General features: G+C 39.1%; 1 protein-coding gene across 2 annotated transcripts in view; it reads left to right on the top strand.

Annotated features, from left to right (window-relative positions):
- cdkl1 (cyclin dependent kinase like 1 (CDC2 related kinase)) overlaps positions 1–25,327 on the top strand; it is a 40,761-nt gene extending 15,434 nt beyond the window's left edge. The window contains exons 2-9 of one of the 2 annotated variants that reach the window (XM_068039082.1): positions 2,250–2,371; positions 3,534–3,606; positions 4,591–4,681; positions 15,339–15,539; positions 19,435–19,517; positions 20,627–20,683; positions 21,946–22,095; positions 23,932–25,327. In XM_068039082.1, coding sequence (XP_067895183.1) covers positions 2,250–2,371; positions 3,534–3,606; positions 4,591–4,681; positions 15,339–15,539; positions 19,435–19,517; positions 20,627–20,683; positions 21,946–22,095; positions 23,932–24,033 — 879 coding nt within the window. In that variant the 3' untranslated portion in view covers positions 24,034–25,327. The remainder of the gene's footprint in view (positions 1–2,249; positions 2,372–3,533; positions 3,607–4,590; positions 4,682–15,338; positions 15,540–19,434; positions 19,518–20,626; positions 20,684–21,945; positions 22,096–23,931) is intronic. The other variant, XM_068039084.1, reaches the window with a different exon arrangement.
- Positions 25,328–25,471: the final 144 nt, after the last annotated feature.

Genomic DNA, 25,471 nt, shown 5'->3' with positions numbered 1-25,471 from the left:
TTCTGATACTTCTGTGCTATGGTCTTTTTCAAATAACCAATTAATAGATAAATCAAAAAAAGAAAGTAAAAAAAAAAGTAAATTTTTAACCAATCACACGATACAGGAGAAATAAAAAAGCTTACCTTATCAACACACCAGAGTTATTTTTTTTTGGTTAGAGGAGGAGAGCGGGTGGGAGACACTATACGTGTAGTGTCTCGGGTTCAGCCACTGCCCAAATATATAGGTTGTTGCTTTGGTATTTTGAAGTGCTCTCCAACAAAGTTTCTTGTTCAAAATGTAATAAGACCCTCACTGTGCAAAGGAGTGGCTGAAGTGGAAATTGAGTTGGTTCCATTCCCAACTGAATAACATTGGGAGTATTCATTCAGCAAATATACTGAACATTGATGTTGAAAATTGGATCTCAGCTAAAAGATTTTTCAGAATTACAGTTTCATTTGGGTTGCTAATTGGTGTCAGTATTGATCAAAGTGAAATGTACCATGCGTCCTCCATTTCTATATTTTTATATTTAGTTTACATACTTGAGCTAAATTGAACCTTTTTGGTCTGTTTTGTACTGAGCTTATCCAGGGGATCGTCCAGCTTCGGACAAAGAAAGGTTTGTTCTTTATTTTTTTAAATAGGATAATGTACAATAGAATTTGTATGTTTGAGGTAGTTTGTAATGACAAAATAAGTTCCAATATTAATGAAATTACTCTTTATTTTTATTTTCAATAATTTAACACAATAATAGCAAAGCAGCGCTTAGTGTTGTTTATTATCCCCTTAGTCCTCGTCTGAGGAGTAACAACTGGTGTACCGTCCCACTCTGACACCTCATCCAAATATTAATTTGGACAATGAAGTCAGCAGGCTATTCACAGCTGAGATAATCCTTGTCCACATGTACATATTTCAGTACAGGTCACTGACTAGTGATCAGAACTATTACCACTGTTCCCTTTCCAGAAACTCTGCTCCAGCTGAAATTAGCTATCTCTGCACAAACCAGAAATTGAACTTGAAATCCTCCTATGTAGCTTTAGTATTGCAATACACAGTGCATTACCCACAAAGGCACCAGGAAGCAGAATCTTGTTAAATTATTGGTATATTGCTAAAATGTAAGCAGTCAACTTTGTTGTGCTTTTGTAACGTAATGCTTCAGTTGTCATGAATATTTCGGTATTTCTTAAAAAAAAGACATAAAGATTGATTTGAAACATAAGATATGGTCAACTGTGGCCATTATTGCCACATTCTGTGATGATCCACGCCTTTCAAGTCAATCAACAACATTTCTCTAACTATGAATTTAATTGATTATCCATCCAGGACTCAATAAACAGCTTTAAGCAACTACCAATGCTAATAAGACTACTCTGTGTTTGTAATCCAGACCATTCTTTATTCTGCATTGCCCAGAACTGGGTTTGGAAAAGTATCTGTCTTAAGGGCATTTTTGCCAAAGTTTTTTAACTGCATTCCAAGAGGCCTTTGCCTTTAAATAGTCTAACTGGGTGGTGCAGAGTAGTTTTGTCACACCATGAACAAAGGCTGATAAAGGGGAACCAGCTTGCTGTTAGTTATTGATTTTTCATATGCCAAAGATTTTTTGGCTAAGCGAAGCAATTTTCCTGACTGTTAGTGTTACCTTTAATATTTATTTTCAATTCTGACTAGGGAAATAGTTAATTTACATTGTATACAGACTGTGATTGATGAAAGCGCCTTGGGACATTTTATTACATTATATATGTCACATCTGTAGAAAAATTAATATTTGTATTAAAAATACAGTAATTTACTTATCAAGAACAGCTTCCCCTTAACGATTTACAGCTTGTGCTCTTTTAAACTGTACTATGGTAGCAGGTAGGACTGATTAAACTGATGCAATGACGACATTAAGAAGAGCACTAGAAATCTAAAGGAATGAAGACTCTAAGGTGTAATTTTTATTACTGTGTATCTGTAATATTCTTTCCTCCTCCTCCTCCCACCTTGATGACTTTATGAATGTACAAAGATACTCTGCCAAGCTCCAAGTATATCTGTAATTAGACAAGTGTCATTGATGTATAATCATTAATCACATGATCCCTATATCCACAACTGCAATTGGCTCATGATTACATTTAACAAAATCTATTTTATTATTACGAAAGGGGAGAATTACCAATAAAGGTCAAGTGACAGAGTTTAGATAACCTTGTGCATACATAACTCTAAAAGTTAAATAATATTTTATTTTTCAGCAACTCAAACATGCCAATCTTGTCAACTTGATTGAAGTATTCAGAAGAAAACGAAGGCTTCATCTAGTTTTTGAATACTGTGACCACACTGTGTTAGATGAACTGGACCGATACCCTACAGGGTAAGTAACATTGCCTGTGGTATACACAGTAGACCTGACATGTGAACAGAAGCGGAATGTGGAATTCTAAATTTGAAAACTAGACCTTTATTAGCCAGTGGCCTGATTTTTGAGATCTGTGGCACTGATTTCTTCTCATCACTAATTGTACTGACCAGTCTGAAATCATTAATAGCAGTTAATAGCAAGAGGAGAGTAGGAGCAATATAGTAATAAATTTACCACAATGTCAGCTTAAAAACTATTTTCCAATGTGAGCTAGTTAAACTTCCCTCACTTTTCTTCAAAACCATGCTAATAAAAAAAATGGATTAATAATGCATAACTCTTCAGGCAAAATAATTTTGTGTACTATTAATCACAGATGTTCTCAGCAAAGCTTGCTTAGTAGTTAGTTACAGTTTGCTTAGCAAATCTTTTTAACACTCCAAAGCATTACATTCAATGAATTACTTTTTGAAGTATAATAACTGTTATGTAGGCAAACATAGCTAATTTATGTCACAAAATCCCACAAACAACAAATGTAAATTGTTTGTTTATTTTGTATTTTCAAGTACTGACTTCACTGAACAGAAAAAGATTATCAGTTCTTTTCTACTACATGTTCGCATATTTAATGTATGTGGTCAAAATCACTTCTCGGTTATATGCATTTCAGTCTAGAAAATCTTACAAGTTTGAGTCACTAAGTTTGTGGTAAACATCAATTCTGCAGGACTTATTGGTTTCCAGCATCTTTTTGCAGGTTTCACTTTATCTGATCTTGACTTACTATTGCGATCTATGTCTTTACTGTGAATATTTCATTGAACCCGTAATTAATAATGCATGTTATCTGAAGGAATCTATGCAAACCACAGAGGACAGAGAATAATATCATCCATTTTTAAGCACTTGTTCCTCCCTTTCCAGGCTTTTTGTTAGATTTATGTGTACTTCCATTCCTGACGATCTTATAAAAGCTAATTAAATCACAGTTCCTTTATTCTCATGCTTATTAAAGTGGAACATGGGTTCTTTAATAAATGGTTGTTTACGAGTGTGGTTTTACTTTGTGTACTTTCATTATTAAAACTCTCTGTGCCAAATTTAAAGTCACTATAGTAAGTAGAAAGGGAAGAAAAATGTCTGATTTGTATGATGTTTTTCTTTTTCTTAGGGTACCAGATCACTTGGTGAGGCGAATTACTTGGCAAACACTACAAGCTGTGAACTTTTGCCATAAGCACAATGTAAGTTCACACATACTTTTGTATATATGAAGTATTTTACAACTCATCAAGTGGTGCACTTAGTGTACTATTTTTACAATGCTGATTCATTTTGAGAATGTTTAAAGCTTTTATTTAGATTCAAATGCTACAATTAAATAAATATGAAGATCCTAGAATGTGCAATTCCTCATTTAGACCAAAGCCTGATGTAAAAAATTACATACTCAATTTGCTAAACTATTAAATTACTGCTGATTGTTTACTTTCAACTAATAATTGCAGTGCTTTGTATAAGTGTATAAAAATAATAAAAATAACCAGGCCACTCATTGATTTTGTCTAAGCAATATAAATCTTGCATCATATAATATGATAAGTAGTTCAGGTATAAGTGACTTTTTAAATGGAAGGCATATATTTATGTCACAAAGCTTGCAGAACAAATTTGTGTCCTCCATTTTTGTCAGCTGAAACAAAACGTTTTACTCAATAAAATAAAACTACCTGCAGTATACCATAATATAAAGATGGGTAAACATACAGAGTCTGTTAGGAAAATCTTTTTAGTGCAATACTATCAAATGTTCTATTCTACTAGCTTGAGGTCAAATTTTGCAAATGGCTGAAAGCCCAATCCAATTCCTTTTGCATCATTTGGATTGACTTTCAACCTTCAAGATGAATCAAGTGGTAAAACATAACAAGAGTAGTAGAAAATAGATTGTAAACCCAAATGCAAAATGTATTAAAATAACAAACTTCTGAGAAGAAGTTATGGAGATATAATTAAAAATTGGTTGTAAGATCAATATCTGTAATGTTATCAGAATTCCCCAATTAAATTAAAGCTTTTCAACACCCTCCAGGATTTTAAAAAAATGGTATTGAGCAGTTACTTGATCTACACTTTATTTATAGCCTGGCATATTCTTGCCATTCATGCAACTGTTTAGTATCCTTGATGTAATCACTTTTTGATTATATTTACTTATATTTTTACAGTGTATACATAGGGATGTAAAACCGGAAAATATCTTAATTACAAAACATCACGTCATTAAGCTTTGTGATTTTGGTTTTGCCAGGATATTGAGTAAGTGAAAGTCCTATATTTTCAACAGATAATCGTTGGTTATTTGTTAATTTTCCCATTTTTGCAATGAAAATAAGATTTATGGCAACTATTTAGCAATTTTTTAGTAATATTACAGTACTGTTAAAAGCAGAGAATTGTGTGATTGAATGGACAGTATACATAAAACTGAGGATAACAGTTGAGTTGCTATATTTCACAATTGATTACGAGTTCATTACAATACCAACAACAACTTGCATTTTTATAGTGCCTTTAATGTAGTAAAAGTCCCAAGGCGCTTTATAGAATTATTATCAGACATTAATGAACACCGAACCACATAAGGGGATAGTAGGATAGATGACCAGGAGCTTGGTCAAGAAGTAGGCTTTAAGCAGCTTCTTAGAGGAGAGAGGTTTAGGATGGGGATTCCTTAGCTTCGGGCCTAGACAGCTGAGGGAAAACAACAACTACTTGCATTTATATAGCATCTTTAACATAGAAAGATGTCCCAAGGTGCTTCACAAGAGTGATTTCAATAAAAACATCTTTGACACTGAGCCACAGAGGGAGATATCAGCACAGATGACCAAAAGCTTGGTTAAAGAAGTAGATTTTAAAGAGCATCTTAAAGGAGGAGAGAGAGGCAAATAGGTTTATGGAGGGGATTCTAGAGCTTAGGGCCAAGATAGCTGAAAGCACAGCCCCCAACAGTGGGGTGAAGAATAGCGGGGATGCACAAGAGGCCAGAATTGGAGAAAGCAGAATTCTCGTAAGGTTGTAGGGCTTGAGGTGCAAGAGATAAGGAGGGGACAAAGCCATGGAGGGATTTGAATACCAGGATGAAAAATTTAAATTTGAGGCGTTGCTGGACCAGGATCCACTGTAGGTCAGCAACCACACGGGTGATGGGTGAACAGTACTTGATGTGAGTTGGGATACAGGCTGCAGAATTTTGGATGAGCTAAAGTTTATGGAGCGTGAACGATGAGAGACCAGCCTGGAGAGCATTGGACTAGTCGAGTCTGGAGATAACAAAAGCATGGATGAAGGTTTCAGCAGCAAATGGGCTGAAGCAGGGAATGAGATAGACAACATTATAGAGGTGGAAGTAGAGGGTCTTGGTGATAGGGAAGATATAAAGTTGGAAGCTCAGATCAGAATCAAATAGGACGCCAAAGTTGTGAACAATCTGGTTCAGCCTCAGATTGTGGTCATGAGGAGAATGGAATCAGTGACCAGAGAATGGAGTTTGTGGCGGTGGCCAAAGACAATGGCTTCAGTCTTCCCAATATTTAATTGGGGATATTTCTGTGTTGGATATCAGACAAACAGAGTGTTAAATTGGATGCAATGGAGCAGTTGAGATAGATTGTGATGAAAACAAAAAAGCTGTTAATGCAGCAGTCCATTTGTGCCACCTTGTCCAAGTACTTACTTATTATTTTTCTTTTTTTACATTCCTTGTGTAAAGCACCATTTAAACAGTGAAAATTCACACTCACGTAATGCTGTTCAGGTTAGTCCTGTGTAGCTTGGTGCTGTGTGTGCAACCAAAGTAAAGTGTGTCGTCCGTGTACATGTGGAATTGGACAATGCGTTTTTTGGATAATATCGCTGAGGGGCATGTAGATGAGCAATAGGAGGGGCGGCCAAGGATAGATCCTTGGGGGAACTTCAGAAGTAGCGGTATGGGTACAGGAAGAGAAGCCATTACAAGGAGGTTTTTTTACCCTTCCTTCAAACTATGGTCTGATCACTAATAATACATGGTTTACTATTCCATGAAGGTGCCCAAAATGTAAGCATATTGTCAATATTAAATTTGTTTTTCTTCTTGAAATATATTTGACTCCTTGTTTCTATAAAAGGTGGAGCAATACTGTATTTCATCCCATTGCAATAGCACCTTGCTAGAAATATACTATGATTCTGTAAGTTATTGTCATATTGCAACTGGGCGAAACCAGTTTTCATGGAATTGAATCATAAAAATTTACAATACAGAAGGAGGTCATTTGGCCCATTGTATCTGCGCCAACCAAGAAACAGCCATTCAAAAAAGAGCCAGCCAGCCTAATTCCACTTTCCAAATCTTGGCCCATTACCTTGTAGGTTATGGCACTTCAAGTGTATATTCAAGTCTTTTTTAAATGCAATGAGGGTTTCTGCCTCTACCACCCTTTCAGACAGTGAGTTCCAGACCCTGACCACCACCTGGGTGAAAACAATTCTCAACTTCACTCTAATCCTTCTACCAATTATTTTAAATCTATGGCCCCTGGTTATTGACCTCTCTCTAAGGCTCTGATGAGAGTAAGGAACTTAAAATAATTAATATTGGTAAAGTACTATTACTTACTAAATTAATAAACTAGACAGAATTATTTATATAAGTCTTTAGTTAATTTCTGTTACATTCAGTTAGTCTAATAAATAGAGGCATGGCAGGGCACCACATTTGGACTGGTTTTAGGGAAGTGGGACCTTTACAAGCCGGACTCGTTGCATCTCAACAGAGCTGGGAGCAATGTTCTCACGGGGTGGTTTGCTAGTGCTGTTGGGGGAGGTTTAAACAAACCTGGCGAGGAACAGGAACCAGGATGTAGCATTAGAAATAGGAAACAAGGTACACAAAGGATTGGGAGAGACATAGCACCAGAGTAGAAATAGCAAGGTATTAGGTGGAGTCAGAGTAAGAGGGAATGAAATAAGGTCTAAATTAGGTTTGCAGTGCATGTATGCAAATGTATAAAGTTTGGTAAATAAGGTTGGTGAGCTGAAGGTGCAGATAGCCACATTAGAATATGATGCCTGGGCGATATTGGAGACCTGGCTCAAATAAGAACAGGACTGGGTACTGAATATTCCTGGATACAAGGTGTTCAGGAAAGATACGGCAGGGAAGAAAGGAGGAGGTGTGGCAGTATTGATGAAGGAAAATATTACAGTGCTGGAAAGAGAGGTCTTGGAGCAGTCAAAGGCTGAATCTATTTGGTTAGAGTTAAGAAACAAGAAAGATATTATACTACTAGGTGTATTCTATAGGTCAACAAGTGGGAAAGATAGAGGAGCAAATTTGTGAGGAACTTACAGAGAGGTGGAAAAACTAGAGAGTTGTGATATTGGGGAACTTTAATTATCTGAATATAAACTGGGATAGTAATTAGTGTAAAGGGCAGAGTTTTTGAAGTGTGTTCAGGAGAATTTTCTTCATCAGTATATTTCTGGCCCAATGGGGAAAGAGGTATTGCTGGATCTGGTTCTGGGGAATGAGGTGGATCAAGTGCATCACGTGTCAGTAGGGGAACATTTGGAGAACAGTGATCGTAGTATCATAACGTTTAGGTTCACTATGAAGAAGGACAAGGAACAATCCAGAGTAAAAATAGTTAATTGGAGGAGGGCCAATTTCAATGGGATGAGAACAGATCTATCCCAGGCAGACTGGAATCAAGGTTTTGTAGGAAAAACTGTAATAGAACAATGGTCTGACTTTAAAGAGAAGACGATTCAGGTACTGTCGAGATACAGTCCTACGGGGGAGAAAACAAGGCAAACAAAGCCAGAGCTCCCTAGATCATGAAAGAGTTAGAGAGTAAGATGAAGCAGAAAAAGAATGCATATGACAGATGTCAGGTTGATAATCCAAGTGAGAACCAGGCTGAATATAGAAAGTTCAGAGAGTAATAAAAGATGTGATGAGACCAGAAATGAGATCTACACATGAAGGTCGAGGACATGGCTGAGGTCCTAAATGAGTACTTTGCATCTGTCTTTACGAAGGAAGAAAATGCTACTGAAATCATAGTGAAAAAAGAGGTAGTTGAGACATTGCGCTGAATTTTAATTGCGTGCCGTGTTCCTTGGCAGCACGCTTTCAGCTTGGTAGCCTTCTGACACGGAAGGGCTGCCAAGGAGCCCCGCAATATTTCGCGCGAGGGCTTATTTAAATAGTGGGGGCAGAGCGGCCGCCCCGATGACATGTAGGGGCAGCCACAGAGTCCCCGGCAAAGGAGTCCGGTGCCATTTTTAAAGGGCTTCAAGCCCTTGTAAAATTTAAAGGTCCCAATCTCCGGGAGTTAAAAATAAAATGTATGTCAGGTATCAATCACGTATCCCACCCCACAAAGGGTAAATCATACATTAATTGCCCTCTAAAATCTTATTAGTATCATGAACATCCCCCACCCAACATTTGTTTCCTTTGACCCTCAGCCCCTTCCCACCATCCCCACAGCCAATAATAAATGTTTACCCGATCCTCCAGCCCTCCCACCCTGAAAATTTTATTCCTCCCCCACCCCCTTCCCATCAGGTTCTCGCCTCGGAACTCCGTGCGGAGTTCCAAAGGCCGGATGAAGGCCGTAAAATCGGTGTGGGACGTCCGCCGCCTGCAGGTAAGTTTATTAGCATCTCATTTATTTTTCTTTGAATATGCAGATGAAGGGCCCACCGCCAAGTGGCAGGTAGGCAGCACCGAAGTTCCACCGCCGCCGGTAATATGCGGCAGGCCCTTCTCAACGTCATAGGTCGAGGCAGGCATCTCCCCGCAAAGTTTTACTAGCCCCGTGCCGTGGTTTTTTAAAATTCATTCATGGGATGTGGGCGTCGCTGGCCAGGCCAGCACTTATTGCCCATCCCTAATTGCCCTTGAGAAGGTGGTGGTGAGCTGCCTTCTTGAACCGCTGCAGTCCATGTGAGGTAGGTACACCCACAGTGCTGTTAGGAAGGGAGTTCCAGGATTTTTACCCAGCGACAGTGAAGGAATGCAATATAGTTCCAAGTCAGGATGGTGTGTGACTTGGAGGGGAACTTGCAGGTGATGGTGTTCCCATGCATTTGCTGCCCTTGTCCTTCTAGTTGGTAGAGGTCGCGGGTTTGGAAGGTGCTGTCTAAGGAGCCTTGGTGCATTGCTGCAGTGCATCTTGTAGATGGTACACACTGCTGCCACTGTGTTGAGGGGCCGGTAAAATTCAGCCCATTGGATGGGCTAAAAATTGATAACGAGGAAGTTTTAAAAAGGCTGACTGTACTTAAAGTAGATAAGTCAGCAGAACTGGATAGGATGCATCTGTGGATACTGAGAGAAGTAAGGGAGGAAATTGCAGAGGCACTGACCATAATCTTCCAATCCTCCTTACATACAAGGGTAGTGCCAGAGGACTGGAGAATTGCATGTGTTACACCCTTGTTCAACAAAGGTGTAAGGATTAACCCAGAAACTATAGGCCTGTCAATTTAACCTCAGTGGTGGGACAGCTTTTAGAAACGACACTCTGGGACAGAATAACAGTCACTTGGACAAGCACTGATTAGTTAAGGAAAGCTGGCACAGATTTGTTAAAGGCAAATCATGTTTAACTAACTTAATTGAGTTTTTGATGAGGTAACAGAGGGTTGATGAAGGTAATCTGTTTGATGTGGTGTACATGAACTTCCAAAAGGTGTTTGATAAAGTACCACATAATAGGCTTGCCAGCATACTTGAAGTCCATGGAATAAAAGGGACAGTGGCAGCACGGATATGAAGTTGGCTGAGTGACAGGAAGCAGAGAATAGTGGTGAATTGTTGTTTTTTTAGACTGGATGAAGGTATATAGTGGGGTTCTCCAGGGGTCGGTACTAGAGCCACTGCTTTTCTTGATGTAAGTTAATGACCTAGACTCGGGTGTGCAGAGCACAATTACAAAATTTGCAGACAACCTAAAACTTGGAAATATTGTGAATCATGAAGAGGATAGTAACAGACCTCAAGAGGATAGAGACAGGCTGGTGGAATGGGCGGACACATGGCAGATGAAATTTAATGCAGAGACATGCTCAATGCTCACATGTGAAGTGATACATTTTGATAGGAAGAATGGGCAGAGGCAATATAAAGTAAAGGATACAATTCTAAAGGGGGTACATGAACAGAGAGACCTGTAGTTGCAGAGATCTGGAGGTATATGTGCACAAATTGTTGAAGGTGGCAGGGCAGGTTGAGAATGTGGTTAAAAAGGCATACAGGTTCCTGGGCTTTATAAATAGAGCACAAAAACAAAGAAGTTATGATGCACTTTTATGAAACCCTTGCTTGGCCTCAACTGGAGTATTGTGTCCAGTTCTGGGCACCACACTTTAGGAAGGATGTGAAGGCTTTAGCGAAGGTGCATAAAAGAATTATGAGAATGGTTCCCGGAATGAGGGATTTCAGTTATCTGGATAGATTGGAGAAGCTGGAGTTTTTCTTCTTAGAGAAAAGGTGGAGAGGAGATTTGATAGAGGTGTTCAAAATCATGAGGGATCTAGACAGAATAGATAGAGTTCCTATTGGTGGAAGGTCCAAGAACCAAAGGACATCGATATGAGGTGAATGGCAAAAGAACCAACGGTAACATGAGGAAAAACATTTTTACGCAGCGAGTGGTTAGAATGCACTGAGAGTGTGGTGGAGGCAGATTAAATCATGGCTTTCAAAAGGGAATTGGATAAACAGCTGAGGAGAGAAAATTTACAGGGCTATGGTGAAAATGTTACTCTATAGAAAGCTGGCACGGACACGATGGGCCAAATGCCCTCCTTCTGTGCTGTAACCGTTCTATGATTCTATACGGGAGAAACCAATGCGACTGAAAACCCTGGATCTGATGGTCTACATTCGAGGGTTCTAAAAGAGGTGGCAGCAAAGATAATGGATGCACTGGATGTGATCGTCCAAAAAATCTCTAGATTCTGGAACAGTTCCTGTGGATTGGAAAGTAATAAATATGACACCGCTATTCAAGAAAGGAGTCAAAGAGAAAACGGCCAGTTAGTCTGACATCAGTCTTTGGGAAAACGCCAAAATCCATTATTAGGGATGTGGTAGCAGGGCAGTTAGAAAATCATAATTTTTTTTGTTATTCATTCATGGGATGTGGGCGACGCCGGCCAGGCCAGCATTTATTGCCCATCCCTAATTGCCCTTGAGAAGGTGGAGGTGAGCTACCTTCTTGAACCGCTGCAGTCCATTTGGGGTAGGTATACCCACAGTGCTGTTAGGCAGAGTCAACATGACCAATCTATTTGAATATTTTGAGGATGTAACTAGCCATGTACATAAAGGAGGAACCAGTGGATGTAGTATACTTGGATTACACGAAAGGTTGTTGCACAAGATAAGGGCCCCTGGGGTTCAGATAATATATTAGCTTGGATAGAGGTTGATTAAAGGACAGAAAACAGAGTAGGAATAAACAGGTCATTTACACGGGTTGGCAGGCTGTTACCAGTGGGGTACCGCAAGAGTCAGTGCTGGGACCTCAGCTAATTACAATATATATTAATGGCTTCGATGAAGGGACCAAGTGTAATGTGTCCAGGTTTGCTGACAAGACAAAGCTAGGTAGGAACGAGTCTGCAAAGGGATATAGATAAGTTAAGTGAGTGTGCAAGGAAGTGGTAGATGGAGTACAGTGTAGGGAAATGTGAGGTTTTTACTTTGGTAGTAAAAATTAATTTTTTTCAAATGGTGAGAAAATATTAAATGTTGGCATTCAGAGGGATTTTGGTGTCCTTGTACAAGAAATGCAGAAAGCTGTCATGCAGGTACAGCAAGCAATTAGGAAGGCAAAAGGTATGTCTTTATTGCGAGAGAATTGGAATACATGAGTAAGAAAGTCTTGCTGCAATTGCACAGGACTTTGGTGAGACCACACCTGGAATTCTGTGTACAGTTTTTGTCTCCATACCTAGGGAAGGACACACTTGCCTTAGTGTGGGTACAACAAAGATTCACTAGATTGATTCTGGGGATGAGAGGGTTGTCCTATGAAGAAAGATTGAGTAGAATGGGCCATATTCTCTGGAGTTTAACATGCAAACATATGAATTAGGAGCAGGAGTAGGCCACTAGGCCCCTCGAGTCTGCTGTGCCATTCAACAAGATCATGGCTGTTCTGATTGTAACCTCAACTCCACATTCCCACCTACCCCCAATAATCTTTCACCCCCTTGCTTATCAAGAATCTATCCACCTCTGCCTACCACCGCCTTTTGAGGAAGAGAGTTCCAAAGACTCACGACCCTCTGAGAGAAAAAATTTCTCCTCACCTCTGTCTTAAATGGGCAACCTCTTATTTTTAAACAGCGACCCCGAGTTGTAGATTCTCCCATAAGAGGAAACATCCTTTCCACATCCACCCTGTCAAGACCCCTCAGACGGAGAGGTGATCTCATTGAAACATATAAGATTCTGAGAGGGCTTGACAGGGTAGCTACTGACAGCTGCTTTCCCTGGCTGGAGAGTTGAGAACTAAGGGGCATAGTCTCCGGATAAGGAGTCAGCCATTTAAGACTGAGAGGAGGAGAAGCTTCTTCACTCAGAAGGTTGCAAATCTTTGGAATTCTCTACCCCAGAAGACTATGGGCTGAATTTTACAGACCCCCCCGACATCAGGGTGCATGGTGAGTGGGGGCGGGGCGCTGGAAAACGCCTCCGGGAGAGGGCTGCTATGCACCCCAAAGCTAGGAGGGCCCGGCTTGATATCGCCGGCGGCGGCGAGGCCTCGTGTGGCCCCCCTGCCGCTCGGCAATGGGACCCCCATTAACATATTTAAATAAATTAAAATGAATTAATTAATCATACCTACGCCCTCGCCTTCCATCCTGCTGCGATCTTCCTGCCACAGGCCGGCACTCCCGTGCCTTCGGATCCCTGTCCAGGGAAATGAGGCGGAACACTTGTGTGAGGAGGTAAGTTTCTCAGTGTCGGGGGTGGGGTGGGAACGGGGTCAAAGTAACATTATTGCTGTAGGGGTTGGTGAGAAGAGTTTGAGGTGAAAGTTTATGCACTTTGTGGGGGTGGGGAGGGAAGGTCAGGTTGTCAAGGTAAGTGTTTTGGGGGGAGAGGGCAAGTAATTAATTTTATGGTTATTGGGGGGGGTGGGAGAGGGGCAGAGTAAATGTATTTTTTTTTTATTCACTGAATCTTTAAATATTTAAATTTAATGGTATGGTTCAAAGCCCTTTAAAAATGGTGTCAGCACCTGCGCACAGGCAGCTGACGCCATTGCCGGGGATGGCCAGCCTGCCCCCGCCACGTAATTGGGGGATCGCAGCTCTGCAATGTGCGGCCTGTGCGGGCGGGCTGCTGGCAGCGGACTTGTAAATTCAGCCTGATTGCTGCTCAGTCGTTGAGTATATTCAAGGCTGAGATTGATAGATTTTTGGACTCCAAGGGAATCAAGGGACTTGGGGATCAGGCAGGAAAGCAGAATTGAGGCCACGGTTCAGCCATGTTCTTGTTAAATGGCAGAGCAGACTCGAGGGGCCGTTTGGCCTATTCCTGCTTCTGTTTGTTCTGTTCCTAAGGGATAGAGATCCTTCCTATCATTCTAAATAGGTCATTCATAAGTTTATACGCCTGAACTAATTTTCTTCTAATGGTATAATCCCAAGTCTACAGTAATACAAAGTAGACAAAAATTCCCCTACACTCTGTTCCCTCAACAATGTGCTTTAATTCTAATCTCAAGGAAGAACCACTTATTAACACTAATGTAAGTTATCATTATTTCACATACCAAGTTTAATGCTGAGAATGGTAAATGTGTTTTTTTTTAACAGTCTGTTTTGATTTGGATCCAGGTGCCAAGTTCTAAACTCCTCCTATGCCAGCTAGTCCCCGGTGTATATAACTTTCCAAATTCACAGGTCAAAAAGCTTCCTAGCTACTTTAGAACAAGAGAGTTGCTATGAAGTTTATTTTCAAAAAGAGATTCACTATTGGCAACTATATTTATGTACTGTTCTGCCTTCAGTTTAGATTTTAAAAGGTCTTGATATGGAGAATGAAAAGATTCAAAACTGCTTTGAATTAGAAATTTCTCAGTTGGCCAGTTCCAAAGTTAAATAGTGGACAGTTGCACAGTAGTGGTTTTAAGTATCACTCAAAGGTTTTTGTCCAATTTCATATATAGAATATATGTTTTTCCACAATGTGATATAGTATTTCTTTAGAAAATTACCCTTTGATAAATTAATTCAAATACATACCAGATATGGAAGAAGAAAGCACTGATTAGGGATGTTAGATTTTGGAAAAGTATCTTGATTAATTGATATCACATTTGTCAGTGAGTTAGAAGATTGTGAGGTTAGATCCCAGTCCAGAAATTGAGCAGATAAAATCTAGGCTGACATTTCAAGTGCAATGCTGGGCTATTGCTGTACTTTGAGGTGCTCTCCTTTTCATGAAATGTTAACCTGAGGACTCTTCTAATTGTTCAGGTGAACATACAGGGCCCAATTTTAACTGTGTAAGTGGATGGGTTTTGAATGGGTTAAAATTGGGCCCTTTAAAAGGTCCCTTGGCAGTATTCAACCAGCAAAGAATTCTTTAAATGTCTTGGTTAATATTCTGTCTTCATTCAACATCATCAAACCAGATTAACTGGTCATTCATTTTAGTGCTGTTTGTGCAACTTAATACTGTTCAAAATAAAGCTACTGTGCACACCTACACCACTAAAGTAACTGCAGTTCAAAAATAATTCATTACATTGATGCATTTGGGGACATGCTGAGAGATGTGATAAGGCTCTGAAGGAACACTGTGTCTTCCCATAAAAGCAGTCATTCAGCATTTTCTAGTTTCATGTTAAGGGTCTTTACATAATATTTGAAATATAGTCTTTGTTTTATTCTCTAGCTGGTCCAGGAGATTACTATACAGATTATGTAGCAACCCGGTGGTACCGTGCTCCAGAGCTGTTGGTTGGAGACACTCAATATGGCCCTCCAGTGGACGTTTGGGCAATAGGCTGCCTTTTTGCAGAATTGTTATTTGGAGCCCCCTTGTGGCCAGGAAAATCAGACGTTGATCAGCTCTATCTGATTAGAAAAACACTGGGTAAGTACTGTATTCAAAATATTAGAAAATTACACTACTTTTGCTCCAGTTGAAGTAAACTTCTAAGAGATTAAAATTATTAGTAAAGTTTGCAAAAAAGCTAATTTCTGAAATCCAGGTTTCTTTGACATGTTTAGCTGTCAGCCATGGCTCAGTTGGTAGCATTCTCAACTCTGAGTCAGAAGATTGTGGGTTCAATTTCCACTCCAGAGTCTTGAGCACAAAAATCAAAAGCTGACACTCCAGTGCAGTACTGAGGGAGTGCTGCACAGTCGGAAGTGCTGTTTTTCAGATAAACATTAAAGCGAGGATCCATCTGCCCTCTCAGGTGGATGTATAAGATCCCATGGCACAATTTTGAAGAGCAGGGGAGTTCTCCCTGGTGTCATCGCCAATATTTATACCTCAATCAACATCAACAAAATAAACAGATTATCTCGTCACTATCTCACTGTTTGTGGGAGCTTGCTGTGCACAAATTGGCTGCTGCATTTCCTACATTACAACAACGGCTACACTTCAAAAGTACTTCACTGGCTGTAAAATATTTTGAGATGTCCTGAGGTCATGAAAGGTACTATATTAATGCAAGTTTTTTTTTGATTGCATAATTCTGTGTAGGTTTAAATGACTTATGAACTATGGCATACAAAGCTATTTAAATTTATCTAAACAACAGCTTATATCTTTATCGTAGGAAAATGATCCAAGGCACTTCACAGCAGAATAGGAAGACAAAAATTGACACTGAGTCACAGGAGGTATTAAGAGGGTAACTAAAAGTATATTCAAAGAGGCAGATTTTAAGGAGAATGTTAAAAGAGTAGAGATTGAGAGGTTTAAGGAGTGAATTCCAGTGCGTGGGGTGTAGGCGGCTGAAGGCCTGGTGAGGCAAAGCTGAAGGGGATGCATTGAGGCCAGAACTAGAGAAACATGAGTTCTCTGATGATTGTAGGGCTGGAGGAGGTTAGAGAGATGGGGAAAGGCGAGGCCATGGATGGATTTGAACACTAGGATGAGAATTTTAAAGTTAAGGCGTTGGTGGACCAAGAGCCAACATAGGTCAATGAACTCAGGGATAATGGATGAGTGCAATCTGGTGCTGGTTTGGATACAGACAGCAGGAGTTTTAATGAGCTCAAGTTTATGGAGTGTGTAAGATGGAAGGCTGGCCAGCAGAACATTGAAATATTCGTGTCTAAACGAAACAAAAGCAAAAATGAAAATTTTAGCAGCAGATGGCATGGATTGATGATGTTACAGAGGTGGAAGTAAGCAGTCTTTGTGATGGAAAAGTTATGGATTGGAAACTCAAGCTTGGCGGCAAATAGGATTGTGAGGTTGTGTGGTTCAACCTGACAATGGCCAAGGAGTGAGATGGAAAAGGTGGCAAGTAAACGGAGTTTGTGGCGGGGGCTGAAGACAGTGGCTTCGGCTTTTCCAATTATTTTTACTTTTCACAGTCCTTTACAACTTGTAACTCACAATTAGGTGCAGTAAAACAACTTGGGATTTAAAATGGGGATAGAATTTGGTATACATAATCTTAATCTCAAGCACAACAATATTGAATGCAAAATAAAAGCAAAATACTGCAGATGCTGGAATTCTGAAATAAAAACAGAAAGTGCTGGTAATACTTAGCAGGTCTGGCAGCATCTGTGATGAAAGCTCACAGACCTGAAATGTTAATATTGAATGCATCTGCTTTGAAAACATATCTGAATAGAATATCACTAGACCAAAGTACATTACATTTACAAGTTACAAATATCCTTGCAACACAGCAACATTTTAGAAAATGAATCCTGTATTCATAATAATTTTTTAAAAAGTTCTTTCTGTCTAACCTTTTTTTCCCCCCCATCATAGGTTATCCTAAGCTTGAGGACCATTTTAACTGCCAAAAGGTGTGCATGTGATTTGCTCTGAGGCTACCATTAGTGCCCTCTACAAACAGCACCAAGGCTGTCCAGGCACATTGTTTTCTTTTTTTTCCCTTCCTCCTTGAGGCTCACCCTTTTCCCCACATAACTCAAACTCCTTTGGGAGATGTTGCAGTCTCTGTTAAGTGACTTGGGTTAGGAGCTGAACAGAGCAAGACTCATATTTGTCACATTCCATGGCAGTAAGTGTCAATGCTCCTGTATTCAGCTCCACTTTGCTACCTGGAATATTTTAAGTAATAACAGCTGAAGAAAAATGATATTCCAGAAAAATAGTTGACTGTACTTATATATCTTTAGGCATGTCTAAGATTATGAGGAAAGCTAAAACCACCAGTGCCATTGTTAGTTAAAATACTGCACAGTAAAAACAGTGAGGAATAATTGTGTACAGGCAATATTATCACATTTGAATATCTGTTAGAAAGACTAGAAATATGAATAACTTTTTACATAACAACAATTGGGTTAAAGCTGGGAGTTAGCTGTTTTGATCAATTATGTTTGTATAGCAGTGCCTTCTGGTAACTAGATTTCCAAAATACAATGTAGCTATTTCTTCCATTTTATTACTGGTACCCACAATCTATAACTACAATATACATGAACTTCTCACGAACTTCGTCCTTTATAAGTCCATATGTCTGCATTTACAAAAGGAAACAGTCTACATAATCTTATAATGCTGTAATTATTTCTTCCTCTTCAGTGGGGGAATTTATATGCAAATATAAAAATGACAGGATATAGTATTTTTAAAATGGGCACTCCTAACCCCATCTCACCTCTGAAGACTATGGCCGGAATTTTACCCCCCCCCCCCCCCCCCCCAAAGAGTGGGATGGTGGCCGGGGGTGGGGGGTGTAAAATGGAGTGGGAGCCTCGGGGGGCCCTCCCCGACCTGCTGCCATTTTAAGCGGAGCGGCAGGAAACAGCCTGCCCACCCCAGGTCAATCAAGGATTTTACCCTTGGCCGGTCGGGTGGCCCAGGCCTGAGAAAAGCCACCTGACAAAAGCAGGCAGCTCTCTGATGGCCTGGGGGGACGGTCCTGATCAGGCACCCTGTGCCCGACGGAGGGCCGCCCCCGATGCCACAACCACCCCCAACATCCAGCACGCCCCTTGCCCCCAATTGACCACCCTTGCTCACCGAGGCCCGACCAATCATCCCTGGCGAGACACCAAAAACTTACCTTTTCCCGGAGCCGTCCTTCCTCTTCTTTGCGAAGCTGGGCTGCAGTCCCAGCAGTGGCCATTGCTCCCGGTGGTGCTGCTGGGACTAAGAGCTGCTGGCCCACTGATTGGCCGGCAGCTCCATTAGGTGGGATTTCCTGCCTCAATGAGGTGGATGTCCCACCTCAGATCTATTAAGGGCCTGGGGACTGTAAAATCCAGTCTGGATCCCCAGGGCAGGTGGAGTCAGGATCGCCACCGACTTTTCAGTCGGAGGACGGCTCCTGTCCGATGAGGGTAAAATTGAGCCCTATATTTGGTTTTCATTCCTTGTGTTTAAAGCCACAGGAGATTGACTATATTTACTAGAGGAGCTGTATTGCAATTGTATGCCACAGGGTACACTTCCTTATAATTTCAGAAGTATTAAACACAAATGTTGCCAAAGTGTGTGTCTCATTTTAAGGCTACAAGGTGTAATTGCTCTGCATTGTTGAACTGCATGCTTGGATTAAACACAGTTCAAATTGGCTTCCTTTCTCTTTGAATCCAACTATTAAGCAAACATAGACTAAGAGTTCATTCAGAGTTTAATTGTTGGATGGTTATACCTGTGGAGATTGAACTGTGATTGGTAGTTTCACATTGTAGCTAAGAAACGCAATGTTTTATTCTTAGCATTGTTCAGTGCAACTTCATGCACTGACTGACACATTGTAAATTTAATATATTCAATATGGATTTACTAATTACTATTGCATCTTGTTTGCCTACAGGTGATTTGATTCCTCGGCACCAACAAGTCTTCAGTTCAAACCAGTTCTTTAGTGGAGTGAGCATACCAGTGCCAGATCATGTGGTATGGCATTGGATTAATCTAGTAGTCATTTGGGAAATGTAACATTTAATACAAATGGGTTATTCACAATACTCTAGACTTTCCAGTCCCTTTAATTGGGACACATCTCTCCACCATGGAAATGGACCCTTGACTCAGGCTGAACTTCCCACCTGAGGGATCATTTAAATAAAAATGGCAAGCTCTCCTATCTCCTCTGGGATTTCCACCAAAAAGGAGGCAGAATTTGGCTTTGGTGGATCGAGGAGGCCTGCCACAGCCATTGGAGTGCCAGCTGCTTTATTTTATTTGCCACATTTTATTTACTTTTATTTCCTCTTGGGCCTATACAGGGCAACACTCTGAACAGGAAAAAATAATCAGCTCAAATGATCTTTGAACACTGGATGTTTGGAGTCTGTTCAGCATTCAAATAGTGGAAATATGCCAAGGTTGCATTTCCTTTGTTTTCATATCCTTTCCATACAATCACCACATGTAGGTGGGCTCATATTGCATCATCCAGGCACTTAGAAATTGGGGTGGAGGTGCAAGGAGTTGAGTACACATTGACAAAACCAGTCCCACAATGAAATTAATATAAACTACAAGGTGCATTGGAAAATCTGTTTACCTTTGAATTTTGACAACTATTTCAGTTTATCTTTCTCGTGTAATTGGTCTCTCTCGTTATACTGTCAGATGTATACAAGCATTATGACAACTGAAATGATACTAATGGAGCGGACTAGTAATTTAAGTATCTAAATCAGCCAGAAGGTATTAAAGTTTTAATTCTAATATCGCTGCCTGCGGTGTAACAAGCTGCATGCAGTGTGAGCAATTGTGTACAAATTAATTTCAACATTCTCTCAGTGACAGTGGACATTGAGACAATCAGTCATTTGTTGCCATTTTCGCTATAGGATAGGAATTGGCACATACAGAAACATGAGGAAAACAACCATTTTGTGGAAAAACTTAACATTTAAAGTTGGAATGCCAATTACTACTACTGATCACCTGTTCGCTAAATTTGTTTCTTTAATGAAAGATGCCTTTTGCAAATTAAATTTTTCTGCACTTTGTGGACAGTATGCTGGTATCACTAGAATTTATTTTCTGTACAGGAATCTTTGGAAATGAAATTTGCAAATATTTCCCAGCATGCTCTTGGACTAATGAAGGTGAGTGCTTTTTGAGGCTTGCACATTAATTACCAAGCGTTATCAGATAAGCGTTGTGGTACATGGAGTAGTAGAAAGTGGCTTATACCCTCTGAGACTGATTGCATAATTGATTAAAAGGTGATTATTTCTAATTTTCCTTCCTAAGAATATGTTTCAAACTGCTAAAATTCACTTCATCTGCACTCATGAAACTCTTGATTTATAACTTACTGGCTCCTAATCTGTTTTGTTATAGCGATCGTAACACAAGGTTCAAAATAATGATTCAGAAAGACATAAATAAGACAAAGATCAAAGTAATAGGTTGAAACTATTAGGAAGATAAACTGGAAAAAGACTTTGACAAGGATAGAACAGCAGTGTTAAATATTTATAACAGTGATCAAGGGAGTTCAGGAGGAATATATTCTGCTTAAGAAAAAAGGACAAACTAGCCAGTAATGAAACACCATGGCTGAATAAAGAGATATGGGTAACATAGAAACTGAAGAAAAAGGTATACACTAAATACATAGACAATAAAGGACAGGTTGACAAAAGGGATTATAAAGCAGTTAGGAAAGAAATCAAAAGAACAATTAAAACACAAAAAAGAACTATTATTAAGGAATATAAAAAATAGTAAAAAAATTTACAGACACATAAATAACAAAAGAAAAATCAGGATACGGATAGGGCCACTAAATCCACAGGTAATGACATTGAATAGTTATTTTGTCTCAGTATTTACCAGGGAAACTGACAAGGTGGAAACGACATTGTTAGAATGTGACAAAATAAACTTAATAAGCTTGCAGAATGGGCGTGTAATTGGCAAATGAACTTCAATGTGGTTAAGTGTAAGGTGGTACATCTTGGTAGGAAGATTAGGGAGACCACAGACTGCTTGGATAATAAAAACAATGAATGTGGTAGAGGAGCAAAGGGATTTAAAAGTAGATACACAAATCACTAAAAGTAATGAACTCCTGCCGTTTAAGATACCAAAATCAAATCCTAGAGTTAGTTAATATTTATAGTATGTCTCCTCTTAAGGGTAGGTTCGTCACTCTTAAGGTCACCTAGGGGAGAAATTCCTCCAGTCTGCCTTCTGCACCAGTTAAGTACACCAAGAATAGATGACGTTGTCTGAAGACAGGTCTTTTCGACTCTTGAAATTAAGGTGGATGTAGGAAGAAAAACTTGGAGGATGAAAAACTGATGGCATTTGTAAAATATCTGTATAAGGAAACAATGTTCACTTTGATTTGTATACATAGGGTTGTTTACATATGGATCCTGCTGCTCGTCTAAATTGTGAACAGTTGCTGGATCATCCATACTTTGATAGCCTTAGGAAAGAACTGGAAATGGGCAAGCAAAAAGCTCTCAAAAGACATGCAAGACCACCACGCAGAAATGTACCAGCAGTAAGTGAGATGTCTACATGTTAAACTGAATTTAGGAAATAATGACCTGCTTTTAAGTAACATTTTGTCATTCAGAAACTAAACACACTGAATTACTTTTGAAGCACTGTGATTGTTATCTAGGCAATATTGGTAGCCATTTTATGCACAGCAAAATCCCACAATTATAAATTGTACCATGGGATCTTTAATGTCCATTTGAACAAGCCAATGAAACCTCAGTTTAGTTTCTTGTGCAAAGGATGAATTCATTGACTGCAGCCTTCCCTCAGAACTGCAGTGAAGTGTTGGCTTAGATAATGGGCCTGATTTCACTGGAGCGGGACATCTCGTGGCATGCCCCATTAATTAGACTTGTTGCTGATAGTGGCACAGAGAGGACAACAAGACATCTTGGACCTTGCTGAACAATGAAACATCTCCCTTAACCAATGAGATTTAAGGATCGAGAAATAAACAGAGAAGGGACAAAGGAGGGTGAATTGGAGTGGGTGAATTCTATGTCAAATTAGGTACCAAAAGAGAAATAGAGAAGGAAAGAAAAATTGGATTGAGAGAAAGAGACAGAAAGGAAAAGTAATTATTTTAAAAAGTTACATTTTTAAAATTTGAAAATCACAACCTGTGTGAATGAGACTTCACATTTATAATTGTTCATTTCTGAGCGAGAGAGGTTGATTGGCAGTCATTAACAATTTTCACATGTTAAAGGGGTATTTGCACTGTTCATTACTGACAACTTTGTGGCGAGTCTAATGGGTAATTAACGTGCAAATGCACAACTTTCTTGAAAATCAGGGGGAGGTTAAGTGTGAGATATCGTTTTCTGGAAGCTTACGGCGGAGCAACATAAATCAGGCAGCTACTTATGAGGATTTGCGGTTCACAGGGTGTCTCTTCCTCGCTACAAGTTTCTGGCCAATTTGTGTATTAATAACAGTGTGCATCATTCAGGCACCATTATTTTTTCAAAAAAAAGATCTGTCCCAACATGCGCAAGTGCTGGAGGTGATTTTGAACTTTCTGACTCAGAACGCAAATCTACTAGTTTTTCCAGTCTATAACTAAGGTATAGGGTTATGGCTAGGATATATGGTCATGCTTCAGGATATTTTGATCATTTTTCCATGGAAAGGATTTGGGGAGAAAGTTACTTTCAAATATTGGGCTTTCAAAGCAATTTTCTTTTTAAATGGCACTGAAATAGAAAATGGTTAAACTTCTAATAACTTAAGCTGTGTTGCTTAAGTAAATACTATAAATGGTAGGCAATTTGTTAGCCTGTCTTTGTAATCAGAATAGACATGTTATACCCTGTATGTGTGGTGTTTACTGATCATGTGTTTGATTCTTAACAAGCTCTCTGCAGTGGCTTAGCAAGCCAAGGCATTACTGCAGTATGGTAATTTTACATTCCTCAACCACCGTTTCTACCTCAAAACATCCCCCCTTCCCTTTTCTAGAAATTGGCTTTAGTTCTATTTGAGTGCTAGGGGTTTACAGCTCCTGTCGGCAAATTCTATATCAGGTGAAAGAGATGCATCACTTTTTGCTCCATCCCTGTGAACCAATGAGCCTAAGGTCCACCATGAAAAGCAGTTAGAAAATTATGTTTCAAGTGAACTGGTGATTTTTCAGGAATCGCTATAAAAATGGGTTTTTAGCATGTTATACTGTTTGAAGCTGTTAAATAAAACAAAAATGAGCTGAAGATTTCTCCTTCTCAAGTATCAGTTTGATAAAAGGGTTCTATTGTTAACTAATGTACCAGAAATTAGTTACTATTTTTATATTAATTCCAATTATTGTACTTTGATTATATTTCATTTTGTATAGTTGCAGCACTTACCGCAGCTTACCAGCAATAATATACCTCCATCCATGGAAAGCAAGAAGTATTTCAAGCAGAAATATAATTACCATCTACCTAACATTTGACTAAATGGCAGTAACACCATAAAATTACAGAAGATGCGTACCTGATTTTCTTTTTTTAAAAGAGCATACACGTAAATGGAAATTACTATAAATCAGGAAACACTTGGTCAGAGGTTTTGCTTTAAATGTGTACAATGTTTGTATAAAGAAATAGCACTAAATTTTATGCACTATTACCTGCTTGAAAAATGTTTTAAACTGTAGTCCCACTTGCTGGAGAGAACCCAAATCATGTCAGCAGTCGGTGTCCGAACTTAGCCGAGAAGTGCAATGGTTTATTACATGTATACCTAACAAAAGTTGACTGTTGAGTCAAGAATACTGCCAACACTACTATTCCACAGCTATAGGAACACCAGGCCAAAGATTCTGTTTAGTCTTTTTAAAAATAACCTCTTATTTCCATTTCATAGGCTGAAAGCAGCATGTGAAGGGGCAGAAAGGGGCCCAATAGATAACCAAAATATTTGTTAGGTTTTTAGTCATGAATTTGATTTTGAATAGTTTGGTTTGCATTTCTGATCAGTTCTAAGACTGCCCAATTCAGCCAGTTCTGTAAGATACCCTGCTGTTGAATGGAGTTTTCACTTCTTTAACACTGTTGCCCAGTTCAGATTCCCAACTCTAGCCCAGTACGCAATGTAGTAAAATACAGTTTTAGTCTAGCAGATAACATAAATTTAAAGTAATTCAGTTTGGTTGCTCAGCAAATATTTGATTGTCGATCTGTCAATCATTAGATCAAAAGCTGTACAAATAAATGACAGTTCTTGACATGCAAAACTCAGTGTTCTGCTTACTATGTATTTGTACACATTAGTGATTATGCTTCTCAAGACAATATTGATATTAATGAAAATGGATAGAGCTACAAGTTATTCATTTTTTCTGAAAATACACAGGAACTGATATCCTAACAAAGGATTGTAACGTTGACAAGTTGATCTGGCGTATTTAAATCAGACATCTGAAAAAAAATGCAGCAGGTGTGAATACTAAAAGATCATAACTTTTATAAAAATGTTAGTTTAAATTTTGATACGGTATAACTTTACTTTACAGTTTTAAATATATACTGTTATAAACATTTGCAATTGTTACCCACAAATAGATTATAAAAGCTGCAATATTTATGATATCTTGCTTTGATTTAAAGATCTCTATTTATATATTTTATATTCAATCATGCATCTGTTAGTACTGGGATAACTTAAGCATCCAGTTTATCTATATATAACAGCAACAAGTGAATGCTGCACCATATCAGAATGCTGTACTCGATAATTACAAATAAAGTGATAAAATAATAGTGTCCTGGTAATTGTATGCATGTCTAAGACCAAGGTATTTTCATGTAATAACCAGCAGGAAAATAATTTCTCATACTACAAAGATGTAAAGCATTAATGCTTGAACATTTTCAGAATTCTAATTTATG

Source organism: Heterodontus francisci, chromosome 9, assembly GCF_036365525.1.
Source record: "Heterodontus francisci isolate sHetFra1 chromosome 9, sHetFra1.hap1, whole genome shotgun sequence".
Classification (NCBI taxonomy): domain Eukaryota; kingdom Metazoa; phylum Chordata; class Chondrichthyes; order Heterodontiformes; family Heterodontidae; genus Heterodontus; species Heterodontus francisci.
This window is presented reverse-complemented; position numbering and strand designations above follow the sequence as displayed.